This window comes from Oncorhynchus masou, chromosome 29 (genome assembly GCF_036934945.1).
Source record: "Oncorhynchus masou masou isolate Uvic2021 chromosome 29, UVic_Omas_1.1, whole genome shotgun sequence".
Taxonomy (NCBI): Eukaryota; Metazoa; Chordata; class Actinopteri; order Salmoniformes; family Salmonidae; genus Oncorhynchus; species Oncorhynchus masou.
Window position 1 is genome coordinate 23356656 of NC_088240.1, and position 21012 is coordinate 23377667.

Here is a 21012-nt window from a genome sequence, read left to right on the forward strand (position 1 = left end):
AGTGATTTATTTCAGCTTTTATTTTTTCATCACATTCCCAGTGGATCAAAAGTTTACATACACTTAATCAGTATTTGGTAGCATAGCCGTTAAATTGTTTAACTTGGATCAAATGTTTCAGGTAGCCTTCCACAAGCTTCCCACAATAAGTTGGGTGAATTTTGTCCCATTCCTCTTGACAGAGCTGGTGTAACTGAGTCGGGTTTGTAGGCCTTCTTGCTCGCACACACTTTTTCAGTTCTGCCCACAAGTTTTCTATGGGATTGATCGCCACTCCAATACCTTGACTTTGATGTCCGTACGCCATTTTGCCACAACTTTGGAAGTATTCTTTGTGACCAAGCTTTAACTTCCTGACTGTCTTGAGCTGTTGCTTCAATATATTTTTCCATACTAATGATGACATCTATTTTGTGAAGTGCACCAGTCCCTCCTGCAGCAATGCACCCCCACCATGATGCTGCCACCCCCGTGCTTCACAGTTGGGATGGTGTTCTTTGACTTTTTCCTCCAAACATAAAGATGGTCATTATGGCCAAATGGTTCTATTTTTGTTTCATTTGACTCACTGGAATTGTGAAAGTGAATTATAAGTGAAATCTGTCTGTAAACAATTGTTGGAAAAATGACTTGTGTAATGCACAAAGTTGATGTCCTAACCGACTTACCAAAATTATAGTTTGTTAGCAATACATTTGTGGAGTGGTTGAAAAACGACTTTTAATGACTCCAACCTATGTAAACATTTCTGTATGTAAACTTCCGTAGTCCATGTATGGCGCTGCAGCCACTGAGCTGTGTGTGTGGGATCACGTACTACTTATGTTGGCCCCCTGTCATCACTGCCTTTGGCCTGACGCAGTCTCTAGTTAATCCACTCTGTTCCTCCTCTCTCTCTCTGGACATCTAATTAGATACAACGCACACACGGAGGAAGGAAGGAATGGGTAAGATCCTATAGTTCTACAGGCCAGGGTTTAAGAAGGACGGCCTCCCAGAATGAACTGCAGATTACAGATCAACAAAACTCATCTATTTAAGTCAATATTCAAGTGTGAATCAAATCAAATTGTATTGGCCACATATGTGTTTAGCAGATGTTATTGTGGGTGTAGTGTACCAGTTTTCACTCTTCCACCTGCTGTTTAGGTTTTCTACAGGTCCCGTTTCTCACAATGAACAATGGAGGATTTGAGAGGGAGCAATGACTGCTCTGTGTGCATCATTTAATGTGTAGATGTAATTTCTCCTATATTCTGGCCTGACAGACCTATGGAGACTAGGTGTATTGGAGCATGTAATCAGGAGCTTCTGTCGGCTCGTTCAGGGAGAACTATTATTATGAAGACCTTTTCAACTGTCAAAACAGTAGCAAGTTCTATATGCACGCACAACCAGGAGGTTCCCCAGTAAACATTCGGTGCTGCGGCATTCCATCATTTCTAGCAAGCTAGTTAGTTGGCTTGCTAGCACAAAATGACAAGTTCATTTTTCTTGAGCCAACCAAAAAACCGAACAAACGAGTTCTATACACACACAGACTTGTTGCTATCAGATCTACTAAACAAAATCACCAATGTTTATTTCCTGTTTTATCTGTTTGCTCTGGTGGTGTGGGCTACACTTGGCTAGCACAGAAATAACCACACAGCTAGCGAGATGTGACTGTATAGAAAGCTCAGTTTAACCTGGTTATTCAGCTAGATAGATGAAGTTCTCTCACGACAGCCAACAATATAACTAATTGTTTACATCAAAAGATGGCTAGCAGCAGTACAATCAACCTCTTCCCCCCCGTCACCAATCTCTCTCCTAGGTCTTTGTTTGCTTCCTCCAAAACGCAACTATATTTTACCCAGGTGTATTGCCCACTTAGTTTCAACAAACATACTGTAATTTTATTGAACTGCTAGCTTGTGCTAGGCATGTATTATCAACCTCACGTTATGAGACCTAGCTAGTGGTAATAATTGTGAACTGCATATTAATTACAGACCTCGTGACCTTTTCTACATTTTGTTACGTTGCAGCCTTATTCTAAAATTGATTAAATCATTTTCCCTCAACCTACGCACAATACCCATAATGAAAAGTCGTTTTGATTTTATTTTTTTTGAGCGTTGCTTGCAAAACTATTTTCAGGTCTCTCCAGAGATGTTTGATCAGGTTCGGGTCTGGGCTTTGGCTGAGCCAGTCAGGGACATTCAGAGACTTGTCCTGAAGCCACTCCTGCGTTGTCTTGGCGGCATGCTTAGGGTTGTTGTCATGTTCGCCCCCAGTCTGAGGTCTTGAGCGCTCTGGAGCATGTTTTCATCAAGGATCCCCACAGCATGATGCTGCCACCAACATGCTTCACCGTAGGGATGGTGCCAGGTTTCCTCCAGATATTACGCTTGACATTCAGGCCAAAGAGTTCAATCTTGGTTTCATCAGACCAGAGAATATTGTTTCTCATGGTCTGAGAGTCTTTAGGTGCCTTTTGGCAAACTCCAAGCGGGCTGTCATGTGCCTTTTTTACTGAAGAGTTGCTTGATTGGTGCAGTGCTGCAGAGATGGTTGTCCTTCTGGAAGGTTCTTCCATCTCCATAGTGGAACTCTGGAGCTCTGTCAGAGTGACCATCGGGTTCTTGGTCACCTCCCTGACCAAGGCCCTTCTCCACCGATTGCTCAGTTTGGCCGGGTGGCCAGCTCCAGGAAGAGTCTTGGCGGTTCCAAACTTCTTCCAATTGAAAGTGGCCACTATGTTCTTGGGCACCTTCAATGAGGCAGAAATTGTTGGTATCCTTCCCAGATCTGTTACCTCAACACAATCCTGTCTTGGAGCTATACAGTCAATTCCTTCGACCTCGTGGCTTGGTTTTTGCTCTGACATGCACGGTCAACTGTGAGATCTTTATATAGACATGTATGTGCCTTTACAAATCATGTCCAATCAATTTAATTTTTCAAGTTGTAGAAACCTCTCTGATGACCACTGAGGATGGAAAAGGGATGCACCTAAGCTTAATTTTGAGTCATGGCAAAGGGCCTTAAACAGAAATACCTTATTTACGTAACTATTATTTGTATTAAATTTGCAAACATTTCTAAAAACCTGTTTTCGCTTTGTCATTATGGGGTAGAATTTTAGAATAAGGCTGAAACGTAACAAAATGTGGAGAAAGTCAAGGGGTCTGAATACTTTGCGAAGGCACTGTTTGTCTGCAGTTATGCAGGCCATAAGAAAATCTTACATCCACTTTAACCAAGAGGGTAGAGCACGCATAGTGGAGGCAATAGACAAATAACCTGGAGAGTGACTACAGTGAAGTGTCACTTTTTTCCATGGTCTGCAAAGTAGCCATGTGATGTATGAGTTTCATCCCTGTATGGTTGGCCGGGACACAAACCCTGACCAAATTACACTTGTAGCTAGCATGGCAACCACTGGAGAGTGTAGCTGAATGAAGAAAATCTGAGCAAATTTGCAGGAAGAGATTCTCCTGCAGCAGAGATGCTTAGGCAGGAGGAGGCATTACTTCAAATTTCAGGGGGTATTACATCAGTGGCTGCTTGAACTCACCTGTAGCTTACCTCTGTGTGCAGTCACACCCCTTTCACCACCACCTATGCTACGGACAGTGTAACTTAGCTACAGACTGTGTGATCTGAGTCAATGTAGCAGAATGAAATACCCGCAATGTATTCTGTGGGTGCTATATTTGCTCTGCTCGGAGAAGGTGAGTGGAGCGAGTGTATAGTACATGTGAGCTAGTTGACAGGTGAGTGCTAGGCTCTTAATTCATCCTTCCTCTATTGCTCTACACATTAGTGAAGAATAATAAAGGCAGTGACCTTGTACCTTCTCCACCAATATAGTTGCGATACAATACAGGTGAGGAGATGGGATGCGAGTAGTAAGGAAAGACCAAGTGAGACAACTCTAGGAGCCTTCATTGTGGTGATGTCACCTGCTCTGAGACCTAAAGTTCTGTTATCCTAGCCCAACCAAGGCCATCGTTTTGGTAGTATAATGGACACTGCTTTGTGGGTGCTGTTGTGGACAGAAGTTGAATCCTAGGTCAGCCACACAGGGACTGTAAAACCCACACCAATGATCAAGGACATCAGCTGCAGCTGCAAATCTGTGCAATATCACTAGACAAAAGGAAAGTGAATGTCAACCGATACACAGGGATTGTTCGATGACCAAAAAAGGACGTCTATGTAAATGGTTAGTGGGTTTAGACATTAATCTTACTCCAAAACAAGAGAAATTGAATAGTTAAATTATTATTTTCTAATCGAAATAATAAGCAGAATGTCAGGGTTGAACAGAAACATCTGCACCCAGTAGCTAGGTTGTCATGCATGTTTTATGTCTATGCATTGTTACTTTTAACAGTATTTTTGTAGTCCTACAACCAATTTTAACAGTAAACCAATAGCATATATAACCCATTGGAGATAAACCCTTCAGTCTCTCCAGGACTTGGGACTTTCTTTGAGACTTTTGTCCACAGACAGGTTTTAACAGCTTTCACAGGGCTCTGTATCTGAGGTTAGGAAAAATAAATTAGACCAGGACTTGCTTCATCAAGTGATATAACATTTGATATTATTGTTGCACTTGTGTTTTTGTATTTTGTGTTCTCTTTTGGACTGGAAGTGTGTTCATTAGATAGCTAGTTTAGCTACTAGCTAAGTAGCTAACATGTTTTTTTTTTAGCAGATCATGCAAAAAAAACTAATATTGGATGGCTGTTTTATTTATCTCTAGCTAGCTGACGTTACCTAGAATAGATGGTTAACTTGCTAAAGAAACGGACCTGTGTGCTACACGTCATCTTGGCGCAGCCACCTCCTGCTTCTGAAGTTACTAGCCATGCAGGCTACGCAACCCGCTGCCATGCTTCTTTGGGTGCTGACCTGTTGCACCCTCGACAACTACTGTGATTATTATTATTTGACCATGCTGGTCATTTCTGAACATTTGAACATCTTGGCCATGTTCTTATCTCCACCCGGCACAGCCAGAAGAGGACTGACCACCCCTCATAGTCTGGTTTCTTCCTAGGGAGTTTTTCCTAGCCGCTGTGCTGCTTTACCTGCATTGTTTGCTGTTTGGGGTTGTAGGCTGAGTTTCTGTACAGCACTTTGAGATATCAGCTATATAAATACATTTGGGCTATATAAATACATTTGATTGAACTTTCATTTTAAAAAATGGATTTGTCTCTGGACTTAAGGACCACCCCACCCACGAATACTATGGTCAAAACCTTGAGAAAAGAACTGGACTAAGTTAGCTAGTTTAGCTGGCTAGCTGTTTGCAAATGCACCGAAAGTGTTTGGGTTTCTGCAGTTCATTTCTGCTGCTCTTCAAAAAGTTGTTAAAAAGGTCTACAACATGGACCACAGCTTATAACATAACTTTATGCTAAGTGCTGCGTGCAGTTGTCCCTTAGTTAAACCACTTTGTAACGTCCTTGTCCAATAATGTGCAGATGGATACTTATTATTAGGCTATACTGTAGCATTTCAGAAAACCAGTGAGGGAAAAGTCACATTGAGACCCTCTGGCTCAGAATTTTGAGGCTCTGTTAGGCATGTTTGTGTCTCTTGGTAGTCGCCTATCTTTGTTTTCTCTGTGTGCATGAGTATTCAAGTCTGATAGAGCGAATGATAAGTGGGTATATCACTGAGCCCCAGTAGTTAGTTAATGTGTCTCTGTGAGAGGGCATGGATGGGCTGGGTGATTGCTGCTGCCCACTTCCATCTTATGTCCTCTCTATACCCTCTGCTCTCTGCTGTGTCATGGAGCTGTAGGTTGGAAAGCTATTTGGCTGTCCTCTCTCTCTCTCTCTCTCTCCCTCCATCCAAACCGGATTGTACCGGTTTCCCACTACTGTTCCAGTCAGAAGTAGGACAGAGCAGGGCAATTCCACGGTAACGGAATTACGCTTTGACTCATTCACTTTAAAATGTATGTCACACAAACATTATCGAAGTTTAACAAACCATACAAATCTATGCACAAGGACTACGTTTAACAATTTCTACTGAAATGTACTCTCTCCCTCCATCCAAACCGGATTGTACCGGTTTCCCACTACTGTTCCAGTCAGAAGTAGGACAGAGCAGGGCAATTCCACGGTAACGGAATTACGCTTTGACTCATTCACTTTAAAATGTATGTCACACAAACATTATCGAAGTTTAACAAACCATACAAATCTATGCACAAGGACTACGTTTAACAATTTCTACTGAAATGTACAAAAATGACTTTAGTGCAAGAAATGTACAGATACAATCTTTGGTAACGGAATTACAGTAAAATCTCCCTCAGGTTTTTTTTAATGTAACCATGGTTTCCAAAGACTGTTAAATAGCTGCACCGAATTAAGATTTATAGATGTCTGTAGAAAGAATGGGATGTCAGCTATGACATGGCACCTTGAGTTTGAAGAAATCTCTTTTGGTTATTGAAGTGAAGTGGATTTACACCTTGTAATGGAATTATGGTAACGGAATTACATCATGGATTCCTAATCTCTACTACACAGAAATGCAGAATTATGGATATGAATGTCATTCTCATGTTTCACAAATCTGGTCATCACAGCAGATCACAGTAGACTACAGTGCAGTACAATACAGCAGGGTAGAGTTTACTGTACAGAAAGGTAGTACAGTATTGTACTGTACTGCACTATTGTACTGTGCTCTACTCATTGTACTGTAATGTACTGTGCTATCCAAACTTGTGAAACATTCTATGATGGGTTCAGATTTGGTCCGGTTCGTCTGTGGACGTTAACGTCAAGGCCAGGGTGGAGTGACCATATCTCAACTACTTTTCAACGTAGTTGATGTCCGGTGTTGGTCAGTGCTCAGTGGGTGTGGATGCTGGTCACAGTGAATGGAAATAGTGGGCTCATGGGTAGGTGTCAGTAAGAGCTGGGAAGAGGTGATATTAACTGGAGAGGGAGGGGTTGTCCAGACTGTTTTAACACTCTTGGTTTGACAACCAGATAACAGAAAGAGTAAGAAAACAGCTATGAGTTGAACATAACAGTATGCCAGTGGAAGGGAGGACGTTAGCATGTGACCCAACTGTGGTTTGTCACTTATGATTTCCCATTGTAGCCAATTCAGTTGCAGTAATTCCATTCCCAAATTGGTAACGGAGTTACGAGTTTTAATCACTTAATAATTCATTAATAAAATTAATATCAGTAAAATCGCTATGATTGGTAGGTCTTTCATTATTTGTTACTCTGTGAACTTTCATTATCCTCCCTCATGATGGAGAGAAATTTAAAAATATCTTAAAAATATGCAGGGTTTTGGTAACGGAATTACAAGGCAATATTTCTTAAAGAAGGCAATCAATTTAACAAAATATGTGTTGATATTCTGTGAACATTGTGTTTTGATGCATTTCTGATACCTTTTTAAGACTTTCTGGTAGATGTTTTCTAAAAACCCTTTTCTATATGTTTATCTAGAAATCAAAGCCATTACTTATGCCTCATTTTTCAGATGGGGAAAAAGGGTTAAATGTATATGCCTTAATTTCCCAAAAATCGATACTCTTAGCTTTCATTTGACACCCAATTTTGATATGCCGGACCAGACAGATGGACAGATGAAGAGAGGGATGGATTGGGTGGGAGGGCAGGGGAGCTTGAGCTGTAAATTTTGTAGTGTAGTAAGTGTTATTTTTGGGGATCTCCATTAGAGGTCGACCGATTTTATGATTTTTCAACGGCGATACCGATTTATTGGAGGACCAAAAAAGCCAATACCGATTTTAATCGGCCGTTTAAAAAAAAAAATATATATATATATATATATATATATATATATATATATATATATATATATATATATATATATATATATATATATATATATTTGTAATAATGACAATTACAACAATACTGAATGAACACTTATTTTAACTTAATATAAAACATCAATAAAATCAATTTAGCCTCAAATAAATAATGAAACATGTTCAATTTGGTTTAAATAATGCAAAAACAAAGTGTTGGAGGAGAAAGTAATGTGTGCCATGTAAAAAAGCTAACGTTTTAAAGTTCCTTGCTCAAAACATGAGAACATATGAAAGTTGGTGGTTCCTTTTAACATGAGACTTAAATATTCCAAGGTAAGAGGTTTTTTAGGTTGTAGTTAATATAGTATTTATAGAACTATTTCTCTCTATACTATTTGTATTTCATATACCTTTGACTGTTGGATGTTCTTATAGGCACTTTAGTATTGCCAGTGTAACAGTATAGCTTCCGTCCCTCTCCTCGCTCGAACCAGGAACACTCGAAGCATCGTTACCCATCGCCCCACAAAAGCCGAGCCTTTGGTCATTAATACGATCGAATCCGGAAACTATCATTTCTAAAACAAAACGTTTATTATTTCAGTGAAATACGGAGCCTTTCGGTATTTTATCTAACGGGGGGCGTCCCTAAGTCTAAATATTCTTGTTACATTGCACAACCTTCAATGTATGTCATAATTACGTAAAATTCTGTCAAATTAGTTCGCAATGAGCCAGGCAGCCCAAACTGTTGCATATACCCTGACTCTGTGTGCAATGAACGCAAGAGAAATGATCATTTTGCCTGGTTAATATTGCCTGCTAAACTGGATTAGTAGTTATAACTAGTGATTATGATTGATTGCTTTTTATACGATATGTTTAATGCTAGCTAGCAATTTACCTTGGCTTCTACTGCATTTGCGTAACAGGCAGGCTACTCGTGGAGTGCAATGGTTAAAGCGTTGGACTAGTTAACTGTGCGGTTGCAAGATTGGAAACCCCTGAGCTGACGAGGTGAAAATCTGTCGTTCTTTCCCTGAACAGGCAGTTAACCCACAGTTCCTAGGCCGTCATTGAAAATAAGAATGTGTTCTTAACTGACTTGCCTAGTTAAATAAAGGTACAAAAATAATAATTGTAAATCGGCGCCCAAAAATACCGATTTCTGATTGTTATGAGAACATTAAAATCGGCCATTCTGATTAATCGGTCGACCTCTAATCTCCATGAGCTGTTGTGATAGCAGCAGCTACTCATCCTGGGTTCCAGACAAAACATGAAGTTATACAGAACATTAATAGACCAGAACAGCTCAAGGATAGCACTACATACAAATGAAATCCCCTAGTTCGGACACAGAGGTGATATTGTGGAGAATTGGGATTAGAATGGGGATGTTCTATTTGAAGAGGTTAGAGATAAACACAAACATTATGTATGGGGAGGTTTGGCCTTGCTTTTCTGAAATATCACACAGAGCTCTGTCTAGTCTGTGTACTTAACTCACTCCACACCCTATTCTTTCTACTCTCTTGTGTATGTCAGTGGGGGATGGTTTGTGTGTTTTTATTGCAGTTTTGTGTTCTGAAGTCTCATTGCCGATGCCAGGTAAAAGCTGCTCAGTAGAACATGAGCTGCACAGGAGTACAGAGCACATCACACAAATACAGACATGCATGCATGAACACACTACCCTCTAACAGAGCAACAGTCCACAAGAACACAATGCCTCCAACTTATAGTACACTTGACATGTTGGTTTGCTCTAGTTCTAAAGAATCTTTGGGAAAAGCACAAACACATAGCCTGTCCAATGCATTTAAGAGCAGGTGGCTGGTTTACACTCTACGTCAGGCATGGGCAAAGGCCGGCCCAGGGGCCGTATGCGTAATCATGCTCCGGTCACATGAAGAATTTGCGATTGTAAAGTTTTGAAGAATGTATTTGTTATTCATATTAAAAGCCCAATGAATACTCACCTTTGTGTCATGATTTAACTCCCACCGCTTGTGGGACTTTTATTTTGAAGGCACGTATAAATAACTGCATAAGGACCGACAGTGACTGACAGGCTGACACACACGTCAGTTGCAAATAGTAGCTAGCTAGAAATGGTGCTAAAATTAGTTTTTCAAAGGAAAGTAGACAATGAATGTAGGGTGTTCCAGCCAAGAGTGGACATCGAAATATTTATTTATTGAGGTATCAAGTAAATCTGTGTTCAGAGAGAGCTTCGCTGTCTTGAAAGACTACAACTTGTCCTGACACTTCCAGACAAAGCATGCAGAGGGCATCGAAAGAGTTGCTTTCTCAGTTGCATAAGGACTTTTGACAACTGCATTCAGAAAACGACGGAATTGCGAGAGCTAGCTATGTATTGTCCCATAAAAGTGATAAAGATGGCAAGCGTTTCGCTGAGGGCAAATTAATGAAATAATTTTTTGACTCTGCAGCAGTACTTTGCCCCGACAAAAATAAGTTTCTCTGTCAAGACGAACAGTGACATGGCGTGTTGAGGACTTCGCAGAGAATATGGAACAACAGTTGAAAGACGAGGTAAAGGATTTCACCTATTTCTCCTTGGCCCTGGATGAGCAGTGATGCATGTGTGACACGAGGCATAACCCCAGACTGTGCAATTAGAGGAGCTTGCTTCAGTGCAGTCAATGAAGAACACAACCACAGGGAAAGATTTATTGGAGGAGGTTAATAATAAGTGTGTGGCAAACCTGGGACTGAGTATTGAAAGGTTATCCAGTGTGACCACTGATGGGTGACCAAACTTGACAGGAAAAAACATTAGCCCTTTGAAAAGGATACAACATCAAGTAGCTGAACTCAGATCAGAAAATAATTTTCCTGCATTGCATTACTGATCAGAAGTTGCTCTGTAAATGTGTTCTGAAACTGAGCCATGTTGTGGATACAGTCACTAAAGTGGTAAACTTCTTAAGAGCAAAATCATTAAACCACAACCAGTCTGTCTCACTGTTGGAAGAGAGAGTCGAGTCATGCAGAGCTCCCCTTCCACACAAACGTGAGATGGCTGAGTTTGGGGAAGGTGCTTAAAAGGCTGTGGGACCTGAAGTTGGAGATTACTTCGTTTTTGCAAATGGAAGGAAATATGTGGGATTCCATCAACTGCAAGATAAAGAATGGTTGGCTGATTTTTCCTTCACTGTGGACATCATGGCCCTCATGAATGAACTGAATTCCAAACTACAAGGGAAGGTCCTTTTTGCACATTAGACGTACAGCCTTGTCAGCCTTTAAGGGAAAATGACTCATCCCGACCTGCCAAGTAGAAGCCAACAATCTCACCCACCTTCTGACACTACTAGTTTGTTCCCTATCAGATGACCAGCGGGAGAAGTATACATCGCTGCTGCATGCTTTGAACAGTGAATGTTGAGGATTTCAAAGTGTTGGGAAATGACATGCTGTTGGTTTCCTCTCCTTTCACCTTCAATGTGGATAATGCTTCTGACCTACAACTTGAGCTTATTGATCTTCAGAGTGATGCAGTGATTGGAGAACTATTCAAACACTGAGGTTCTATGCATCTCTTAATGAACAAAACTTTCCAAAGATTAAGAGTTCTGCTCAGATGTTTGTACTGTTTGGGTCAACCTATGTATGTGAACAGAATATAACACGTCAAGGCACAGAATCTCTTACTGACTCTCACCTCTCAGCAATCCTGCCCATAGCGACGTCAGAAACTATACCTGACTTCACTGCTCTAGTCAGTGCCCATCAGAGAGTTGATTGAGTAGTTTAAAAGTAATGTTGAGTGCTCTCTCTCGTGTTTTTTGTGCATACCTGTTAACAAGAGTTCTGTCCGTGGTGCTGAATGCACAGTGTACTTTTCCCTCCGTGTAGTTCATTGCATGTTTAATAATGAAAATACCTACCAAAAGGAGAATGTGGATGTGGTTTATTTCTGTGCATGTTAAAGTTAAATGAGTAGCATATCTTGATGTGATTTCCAGTAGATATGTCAACACAGTCATACACATGTATAATCCTGTAATATGATTCTGGCCCGCGATGGAAAATAATTGTCCAGGCCTGCTCTACATGAATGGAACACATCTTCCCTCAGCTTAACCCTTCTGTTAACTGTGGCAGGTAATATGGCTGTTCTCACAGGCAGCCCAATTCTATTTTTTTTTTCAGATCTGGTTTGCCAAAATACCTATTTGTGACAATCTGTCTAATTGTGTGTGAGAGCTTGTATGTGCTGAATTTGGCATTGTTGATTACTGACACAGTTAATTTAGTTTATACTGACAGTATATTGATGAGGATCTGTACTAGGTTACTTCACATGACTACTGTATGATTATTTTATTTTTTTACTCATTTTTATTTAGACTTATCCAGTCTAATTTCCCAGTAAAGAAAAACAATTTGTACATAATATATTATGGATTATGATCTATTATCTGGTTCAAACCAGCAGGTAGTGTGAAGGCCTGGTCTGGATTTACAATCACAAACCATCCATCTGCCCCGTCTGTCTTTCTGTGTGTGTGTGTCCAGGTTAATAGTGTGGAAGGGCCAACCAATCCTGTTTGATTAAGCTATCACGCAGGGGGTCCATATAATGCACTATAACATGTGACTGACCCCTAACACCTGATGAGTGTGCAGTATTATACATCCAACTCAGCTTAGCCCTCCCAATCCCCTCAGCTGCTGCAGTGGAAGTAATGTTCTGGTTTGTCTAGCCGTCTGGAGTTAGAACATCATGTTCTAGGCCAATGTATAGAGCCCCCCCCCTCCTCCTCCTTCTTCTTTCCCTCTCCTCTTCCCTCTAGCGTCATCGTCCCCTCTTCCTCTCCCATCGCCCCAAATCGGACAACTCTGCCATTGTCTCTGTGGATAAGCCCCAGTTCATACCACACACACATTGATGTGGCCTTGCTGTGTTGGTGGTTACATGTGGAGGGGAGCAGCGGTTGGTTCTAGGCTTTAGTAAAGACCTCACCCCCCCCCTCGTGTCACTTCTCATCAACAGCCCAGTGGCTCCACACAGACTGACTGGAGGGACACCACTGTTACAGATGCAGGCACGACTGACTCTCTTTCTGCTTTCTGTCCCTCTCTCTTTCTGCTTTCTGTCCCCCTCTCTCTTTCTGCTTTCTGTCCCCCTCTCTCTTTCTGTACCCCTCTCTCTCTGCTTTCTGTCTTCCCTCTTTCTGTTGACCCTCCTCTCCATGTTTCATGTAAGAATTGCCAGCTTTTCCGCCCCAGATCTTCCTCTTTGAGCGCTGTGTTCAACAGGTCTTTGAGCAGTGCATCATGTGTTTGTGTTTTCGGAGTATTAGTCCTGCTAATACCAGGTTTCACGCCACATTAGTCATACCTGCTGCTCTTGTTTTTTTTACAAACACCTTTCTTAGTAGACCTGTACTGATCTTAATGTTTGAGCATACTTGTTGAATGGTGGGCTGAAAGCTCTATCTGAACCTATCAAGATGTATTGGATCTAGTTGACCACATGATGTTTAGTGATGGGGGGGAACTATCACAGTATTATTTTGGACAATATTATATCGATACTTGACTGAATACTTGTTTTTTTCACTAGGTAGAATTATTGAATGCTAGTAGGGTGTACTTACGTCAAAACTCTGGTATTTATCATATAGCTTGTAATCCATCTTTTCTTTTTTTTTTAAGTAGTGGGTCAACATGTTTTTGGCACTTTTTTTTTCCCATGGATGATCAACTCATTTTATCATGCTTTCTCGTTTCTCTGCAGCAGACATATAGTGAACAATATATTTGGAACATCAAATCACAATAAAATTGCTGTATCGAATCACAATACATATAGAATCATGAGAATTGCAATACATATCGTATCGGCGCCTACGTATGGTGATAATACCGTATCGTGAGGTCCCTGGCAATTCCTCTCTCTCGCTCTCTGAGACAGAGCCACGTGCTGAGGCGGTGTATCTGGTCCATTCTCCCCTGGTGAGAGCCGGAGAGAGCAGGACTCAGCTCTGTTGTTTGACCTGCTGCTGTCAGCCCAAATGTTCAAATGGCACCTCTCACACCCTCTCCCTTTCTACCTCTCTCACGCCACAACGTAATGCCAAAATGGCTACTCATCATTTTCCCACAGTGAATTACTCTATCCATAGTTGTCCTATCCAGGCTTGAAACTTCCGGTATAGTCGCATTTTTGGGCTATGGAAATGAGAGCAGAGATGTCCCATTGGTGATATGACGGTATAAACTGGGGAATATTCTTAACTTCTTGCGTCGAGCAATCCCGTATCTGGGAGCGTAATCATAGCCTCAAGCTCATTAGCATAACGCAACGTTAACTATTCATGAAAATCGCAAATGAAATGAAATAAATATATTGGCTCACAAGCTTAGCCTTTTGTTAACAACACTGTCATCTCAGATTTTCAAAATATGCTTTTCAACCATAGCTACACAAGCATTTGTGTAAGAGTATTGATAGCTAGCATAGCATTAAGCATAGCATTAAGCCTAGCATTCAGCAGGCAACATTTTCACAAAAACAAGAAAAGCATTCAAATAAAATAATTTACCTTTGAATAACTTCGGATGTTTTCAATGAGGAGACTCTCAGTTAGATAGCAAATGTTCAGTTTTTCCAAAAATATTATTTGTGTAGGAGAAATCGCTCCGTTTTGTTCATCACGTTTGGCTAAGAAAAAAAATTACATTACAACGCCAAACTTTTTTCCAAATTAACTCCATAATATCGACAAACATGGCAAACGTTGTTTAGAATCAATCCTCAAGGTGTTTTTCACATATCTATTCGATGATAAATAATTTGTGGCAGTTGCATGTTATGTTGAATGTTAAGACTTGCTATTTATAAACTGTGAGTTGTGTAATAAGTAGGCTATTATATATGGTAGGGATTAGACTGAAAGGACAGGGGCAGCATCTTTAACCCACTGTTTCCCAAACAAATACAATATGACTGGATCAATCCCCTCAGGGTTAATTTGGCCAGGCATAATTAGGAGAACAATTACAATAAAAATACAGTATGATGTTCTACAACATACTATTTTCCACCAAATCACCATCTTTGGGCCTCACTAGTCCTCCATAACCGTTCACTTGAATTTACCAAACAATCAGAGCACTTGTAGCCCTAAAAGGTGTCGTAATCAATAAAAATTATTGGATAGCGCATGAAGTATGTGGTCAGTTGTGTATGATTTAATGTCTCATCATGGGTCAGGTCAGTATTCTTTAGGCTAAACTGCAACAGTTGGACATGTGACCAACAAAGCCCCCCTCTGACTCAGCCCACAGTGTATTTGACAGGTAAGCCCCCCTGCTTTGTCCTTGCCTGTAGTGTTCCCCTGACCCAGGCTGCTGGCTGATAGTCTGCAGTCGTGTGTGTTGTACTCGTTCTGTGCATGCAGGTGTTAAGCCCACTGTTAGCCCGCCCTACTGATGAGAAGTGACAGGAAAAGACCTGGCTCAAGTACAGGGGCCAGACTCCCTGCCTTAAATGGGGGTCAGGGGTCCGTCCTAAACACAGAGGGCTCCAAATCTACCCCACTCTGAAGGGAGAGGGCTCACCAGGGAGAAGAGTAGAAGCGGTGCTCATCAGGGCAGAAGCTAATCTGTGTTGATGCTTTTATGTAACTAGGTCACATGACCTCGCAGTGATGTGATGTCACGTCTGCCCTACACTTGTTTTTGCTCAATCAGTCGCTAGTTCTCCTGCCTTGGAGACGCATGCAGAGGATTGACACACACACACACACCAACCGACACACGCAGCCCTGGCTTGTTCCCTCATCTCTACCACTGCTCTCCACAATCCGGTGGGACTCAGAGAAGATGATAAGAAAGGGAGCGAGGGACTAGAAAAGAGGAATATCTGATTCTATTGGAGGAGAGTGAACAGACAGCCCGATGAGAGAGCGGATGGTCCGGGTGCAAGGCCAGGACGAGATGGCCATGAAGCTGCTGTTCTGGGAACTGGAGCAGCACCTCAAGAGGTAAACTAAGACTTAAACTGGAGATGGACAATATCGACCTTGTCCTCCCTTCCTGGAGCTAGTCTACTGTTGACAATACCAACCTATTCCACCCTTACTGGAGCAAGTCTACTGTTGACTATACCGACCTAGTCCCCCTTACTGGAGCTAGTCTACTGTTGACAATACCAACCTATTCCACCCTTACTGGAGCTAGTCTACTGTTGACTATACCGACCTAGTCCCCCTTACTGGAGCTAGTCTACTGTTGACAATACCGACCTGGTCCCCCTTACTGGAGCAAGTCTACTGTTGACAATACTGACTTAGTCCCCCCTAAATGGATCTAGTCTACTGTTGACAATACTGACCTGGTCCCCCTTACTGGAGCAAGTCTACTGTTGACAATACTGACCTGGTCCCCCCCTTACTGGATCTAGTCTACTGTTGACAATACTGACCTAGTCCTCCCCTACCATGTCTGCTAGCAGGGTTAGTGTCTTAATACTGTAGTTGAAGATGTATAGACTGTATGTCTGTTCTTACTGTACAGGAGTCAGGAAACAAGCCAAGGAAGGGATGCACTAAGCTGAATTGTCTGTCTTTTGTCTTGGTCAGACTAATGATTGGTCTGACGATTGGTGTTAAGTGTTGGGATGGACATTTGTAATGATTTCAGAATATGAATAATTAACATTTTTTCAGGTATCCGAATAGTCTAAATGTTTTTTGTTTTTTTCATAACGTAATTTTAAAATGGCAATGGAGACTTGATCACGTGACTTGAAAGAGCTGGTGTGCTCATTTTAGCAGAAGGGTGGGGGAAGGGCAAGAGGTGTGGGGGCCGGTGTGTGTGGCACGGAGGAAGATAGCGAAAGTAGCCAAACCGACTCGTGCTAGTTAGACAAACTTGTTGATGCCATAGGTAATCTATCATACCATCTGGTAGTGCCTCTCTTGACTGCACCAAGTCATTGCAAAGAAGCTAGCTGGCTACAGTAGCAAGCATAGCTACGGAAAGTAGTTTGGGGGTGTTGGTGCAGTTTTATTTTCGTGGTGGGGGGTGTTCTGGAGCAACTTTTTGCCCTTCGCTGCAGACTGCTATATATTTCTCACTTTATCATTTGTATTTCATAGACCTTTGACTATTGAATGTTCTTATAGGCACTATAGTATTGCCAGCCTAATCTCGGGAGTTGATAGGCTTGAAGTCATAAACAGTGCTGTGCTTCAAGCATTGCGGAAAGCTGCTGGTAAATGGAGGAAAGTGTGGTTTGAATGAATGCTTACGAGCCTGCTGCTGCCTAACACCGCACAATCAGACTGCTCTATCAAATTATAGACTTAATTGTAATATAATAAACATAGAAATACGAGCCTTAGTTTCCGGATTTGACCATATTAATGACCTATCATTTTGAAAAGAAAACATTTATTCTTCCAGTGAAATACGGAACTAGTCCATCATACAGAAATAGTTCCCGGCTGCACATCACAAAAGGACCGTTTGAAATGCGCCAATTAAGATTATAATTTTGATTACAACATGCGCATAGGCTCAAAAACAATTTTAGGGTCAAAAAGAATTTCAGCTCAGATTTACTCGAGGCATACAACACAGTGTAGGTAAGACCTATAGGCCTAGTGTAGTAGTAGTAATACTAGTAGTAGTAGTCATTCGGGTTCACAGTGTGGACTGAACCCAAAGTCTCCATACAGTTTGGTATGAATACATGTACCATTAAACCACTGAATAAACGTGCCCATCCCCAGTTACGTGTTTTGGAGCTGTGGCTTCTTCCTTGCTGAGCGGCCTTTCAGGTTATGTCGATGTAGGGCTCGTTTTACTGTGGATATAGATACTTTTGTACCTGTTTCAGCCAGCGTCTTCACAAGGTCCTTTGCTGATGTTCTGGGATTGATTTGCACTTTTTGCACCAAAGCACGTTCATCTCTAGGAGACAGAATGCGTCTCCTTCCTGAGCGGTATGACGGCTGCGTGGTCCCATGGTGTTTATACTTGCGTACTATTATTTGTACAGATGAACGTGGTACCTGCAGGCGTTTGGAAATTGCTCCCAAGGATGAACCAGACTTGTGGAGGTCTACAATTTGTTTTCTGAGGTCTTGGATGATTTCTTTTGATTTCCCATGATGTCAAGCAAAGAGGCACTGAGTTTGAAGGTTGGCCTTAAAATACATCCACAGGTACACCTCCACTTGACTCAAATGATGTCAAATAGCCTATTAGAAGCTTCTAAAGCCATGGCATCATTTTCTGTAATTTTCAAAGCTGTTTAAAGGCACAGTCAACTTAGTGTATGTAAACTTCTGACCCACTGGAATTGTGATACAGTGGATTATAAGTGAAATAATCTGTCTGTAAGCAATTGTTGGGAAAATGACTTGTGTCATGCAGAAAGTAGATGTCCTAACCGACTTGCCAAAACTATAGTTTGTTAATAACCTCTTGGAACTCTAGGGGCAGTATTTCATTTTTGGATAAAAAAACGTTCCCGTTTTAAACAAGATATTTTGTCACGAAAAGATGCTCGACTATGCATATAATTGACAGCTTTGGAAAGAAAACACTCTGACATTTCCAAAACTGCAAAGATATTATCTGTGAGTGCCACAGAACTGATGCTACAGGGGAAACCAAGATGAAACTTCAAACAGGAAATGAGCAAAATCTTTGAAGCGCTGTTTTCCAATGTCTCCTTATATGGCTGTGAATGCGCCAGGAATGAGCCTACAATTTCTGCCGTTTCCTCAAGGTGTCTGCAGCATTGTGACGCATTTGTAGGCATATCATTGGAAGATTGGCCATAAGAGACCACATTTACCAGGTGTCCGTCAGGTGTCCTGCATCGAAATTGGTGCGCAAACTTCAGCTGCAAGTATTTTTCCATGTGATTGAGAGGAGAAAGCAAACTTCCACGAACGATATCAATGAAGAGATATGTGAAAATGTACTGGCCTGTCTCCTGGTAGCGCCTCCATGCTCTGGACACTACGCTGACAGACACAGCAAACCTTCTTGCCACAGCTCGCATTGATGTGCCAGCCTGGATGAGCTGCACTACCTGAGCCACTTGTGTGGGTTGTAGACTCCATCTCATGCTACCACTAGAGTGAAAGCACCGCCAGTATTCAAAAGTGACCAAAACATCAGCCAGGAAGCATAGGAACTGAGAAGTGGTCTGTGGTCACCACCTGCAGAACCACTCCTTAATAAGGGGTGTCTTGCTAATTGCCTATAATTTCCACCTGTTGTCTATTCCATTTGCACAACAGCATGTGATATTTATTGTCAATCAGTGTTGCTTCCTAAGTGGACAGTTTGATTTCACAGAAGTGTGATTGACTTGGAGTTACATTGTGTTGTTTAAGTGTTCCCTTTTATTTTTTTGAGCTGTGTGTGTGTATGCATGTATGCATATCTCTTTCTCTATATGTGTATACTACTGCTCGACTAAAACAATCTAGGTCGACCAATCGCCTAACGAGCAAACAATCTACCAGTCGACTAATTGGGGTCAGCCCTGAGGGGTTTCCAAACTTTTTCACTCAGAGGCACCCCTTTCCAGATTTGGGGAACATCTTGCGCCCACCCTGCACTCACGCCATGTCTATTTCTATGGGCACAGGCACTGTTAATGACACAAACTGTTCACACACATCTTGTTGGTGGAGAGAATTTTGCAGGTTTAAAGCTTATTTCCTGCAACAACAAAAAAAATGTTTAAAAGCTACTTTACTTGCAATTCTATACATTGTATTCATGTGTATTCATGTGATATTTGAGTGACAAAATTACAACAATATCGAAAAACCTAAATAAAAAAAACGCTAGGAGACATGTTATAGTTGATCTGGACATTTCATTTATTAATAGCTCTAAGTTATGCAATAACTAAAATGACAAGAGGAACCAAGGATGTCCTACCCAATTAAAAAATTGCACCTTGTGCGTTCTACTATTACAACTTTCAAGAGTAAGTTTCATGCCTGACTGAGTTCCAGTCAAAAAATAAAGTGTTTGGGAACCACTGGTTTAAAGTGTCACTTCATTTCAGTTTAGTTGTGTGATGGTTGCGTAGAGGTTGCATGCTGATTGCATGGCATTGGTTAGTATGTGGTTGGTGCATGCTGATGTTGGTGAGTGTTTTTCCTGATATTCGTGTGGGATTGGGATCAGAGAATCACTGACTTCAGTAGGTCTCCAACCTAACTATGCAATATGCAGCCATATGGCGCTAAAGGCCCAGCTACTCTGGATAAGAGCGTCTGCCAAATGACTTAAATGTAAATGTAAATGTACATAGTGGTCAAAATGTTAGACTACATGGAGCTTTTAATAGAGCTTATCTTTGATCTGTGTTTAGGGAAACTCTACATCTACCTATTGAGCCCATACTCTATCCCATCATCCCATAAACTTGTTGTCAGTAAATCACATATTGAATGGACAAAAGAAGCAGTATTGTCAGAATTGGTGCTCAAATACCTGGGTCCGAACCAGAATGGCCCATGTATGTTAACTACTTATTTTTTTTAGAATTTGTTTTTATTTAAGGTTTGGGTTAAGGGTGGGGTTGATAAATCACTTCTGGGGTTGGAAAATACTGTGCTTTCAACCTTTCCATTATGCCAGGTAGTGACCTCCAACCTGGGCTATATGCTGCTTGTCATTGGCTGGGTACCTCCAGATCAGTGACACTGAGAACGTACAGAACATTGGTTAAGCGCAGCTTCCTGAAAGCCTGTCCCAGTATGCCCCTGGGTGTTCTATGAATGGAGCCCAGTATAGCTCAGGGCTAAGTAGCTTTGGTTGCAGTGTCACCGTGTTGTGTGTGTTTAGGTAGACTGAGGTTAGGTTGTGCGCTCCCAGGTGTATATTTGGGTCTTTATTTGGGTTAAAGACACATCCAGGCAAAGAGGACAGGAAGTGTAGAAAACATTAGGAACACCTGCTCTTTCCATGACATAGCTTTCACCTGGTCAACCTGTGATCACTTATTGTTGTCACCTGTTAAATCCACTTCAATCAGTGTAATTGAAGGGGAGGAGACAGGTTAAAGAAGGATTAGACAATTGAGACATGTATTGTGTATGTGCGCCATTCAGAGGGTGATTGGGTAAGACAAGAGATTTAAGTGCCTTTGAACGAGGTGTGTGCCA

The 21012-nt window shown here is 41.5% G+C and overlaps 1 protein-coding gene across 4 annotated transcripts in view; it reads left to right on the plus strand.

The window, feature by feature from the left end:
* LOC135519211 (TSC22 domain family protein 1-like) overlaps positions 1-21012 on the plus strand; it is a 69635-nt gene that overhangs the window by 37635 nt on the left and 10988 nt on the right. Inside the window, exon 2 of one of the 4 annotated variants that reach the window (XM_064944312.1) lies at positions 915-1061. The exons of 2 other annotated variants lie outside the window; for them this stretch is intronic. In XM_064944312.1, the coding sequence (XP_064800384.1) occupies positions 915-951 (37 nt within the window). In that variant the 3' untranslated portion in view covers positions 952-1061. Of the gene's footprint in view, positions 1-914; positions 1062-15572; positions 15850-21012 lie in introns of those variants that run through there. One more of the 4 variants, XM_064944316.1, reaches the window with a different exon arrangement.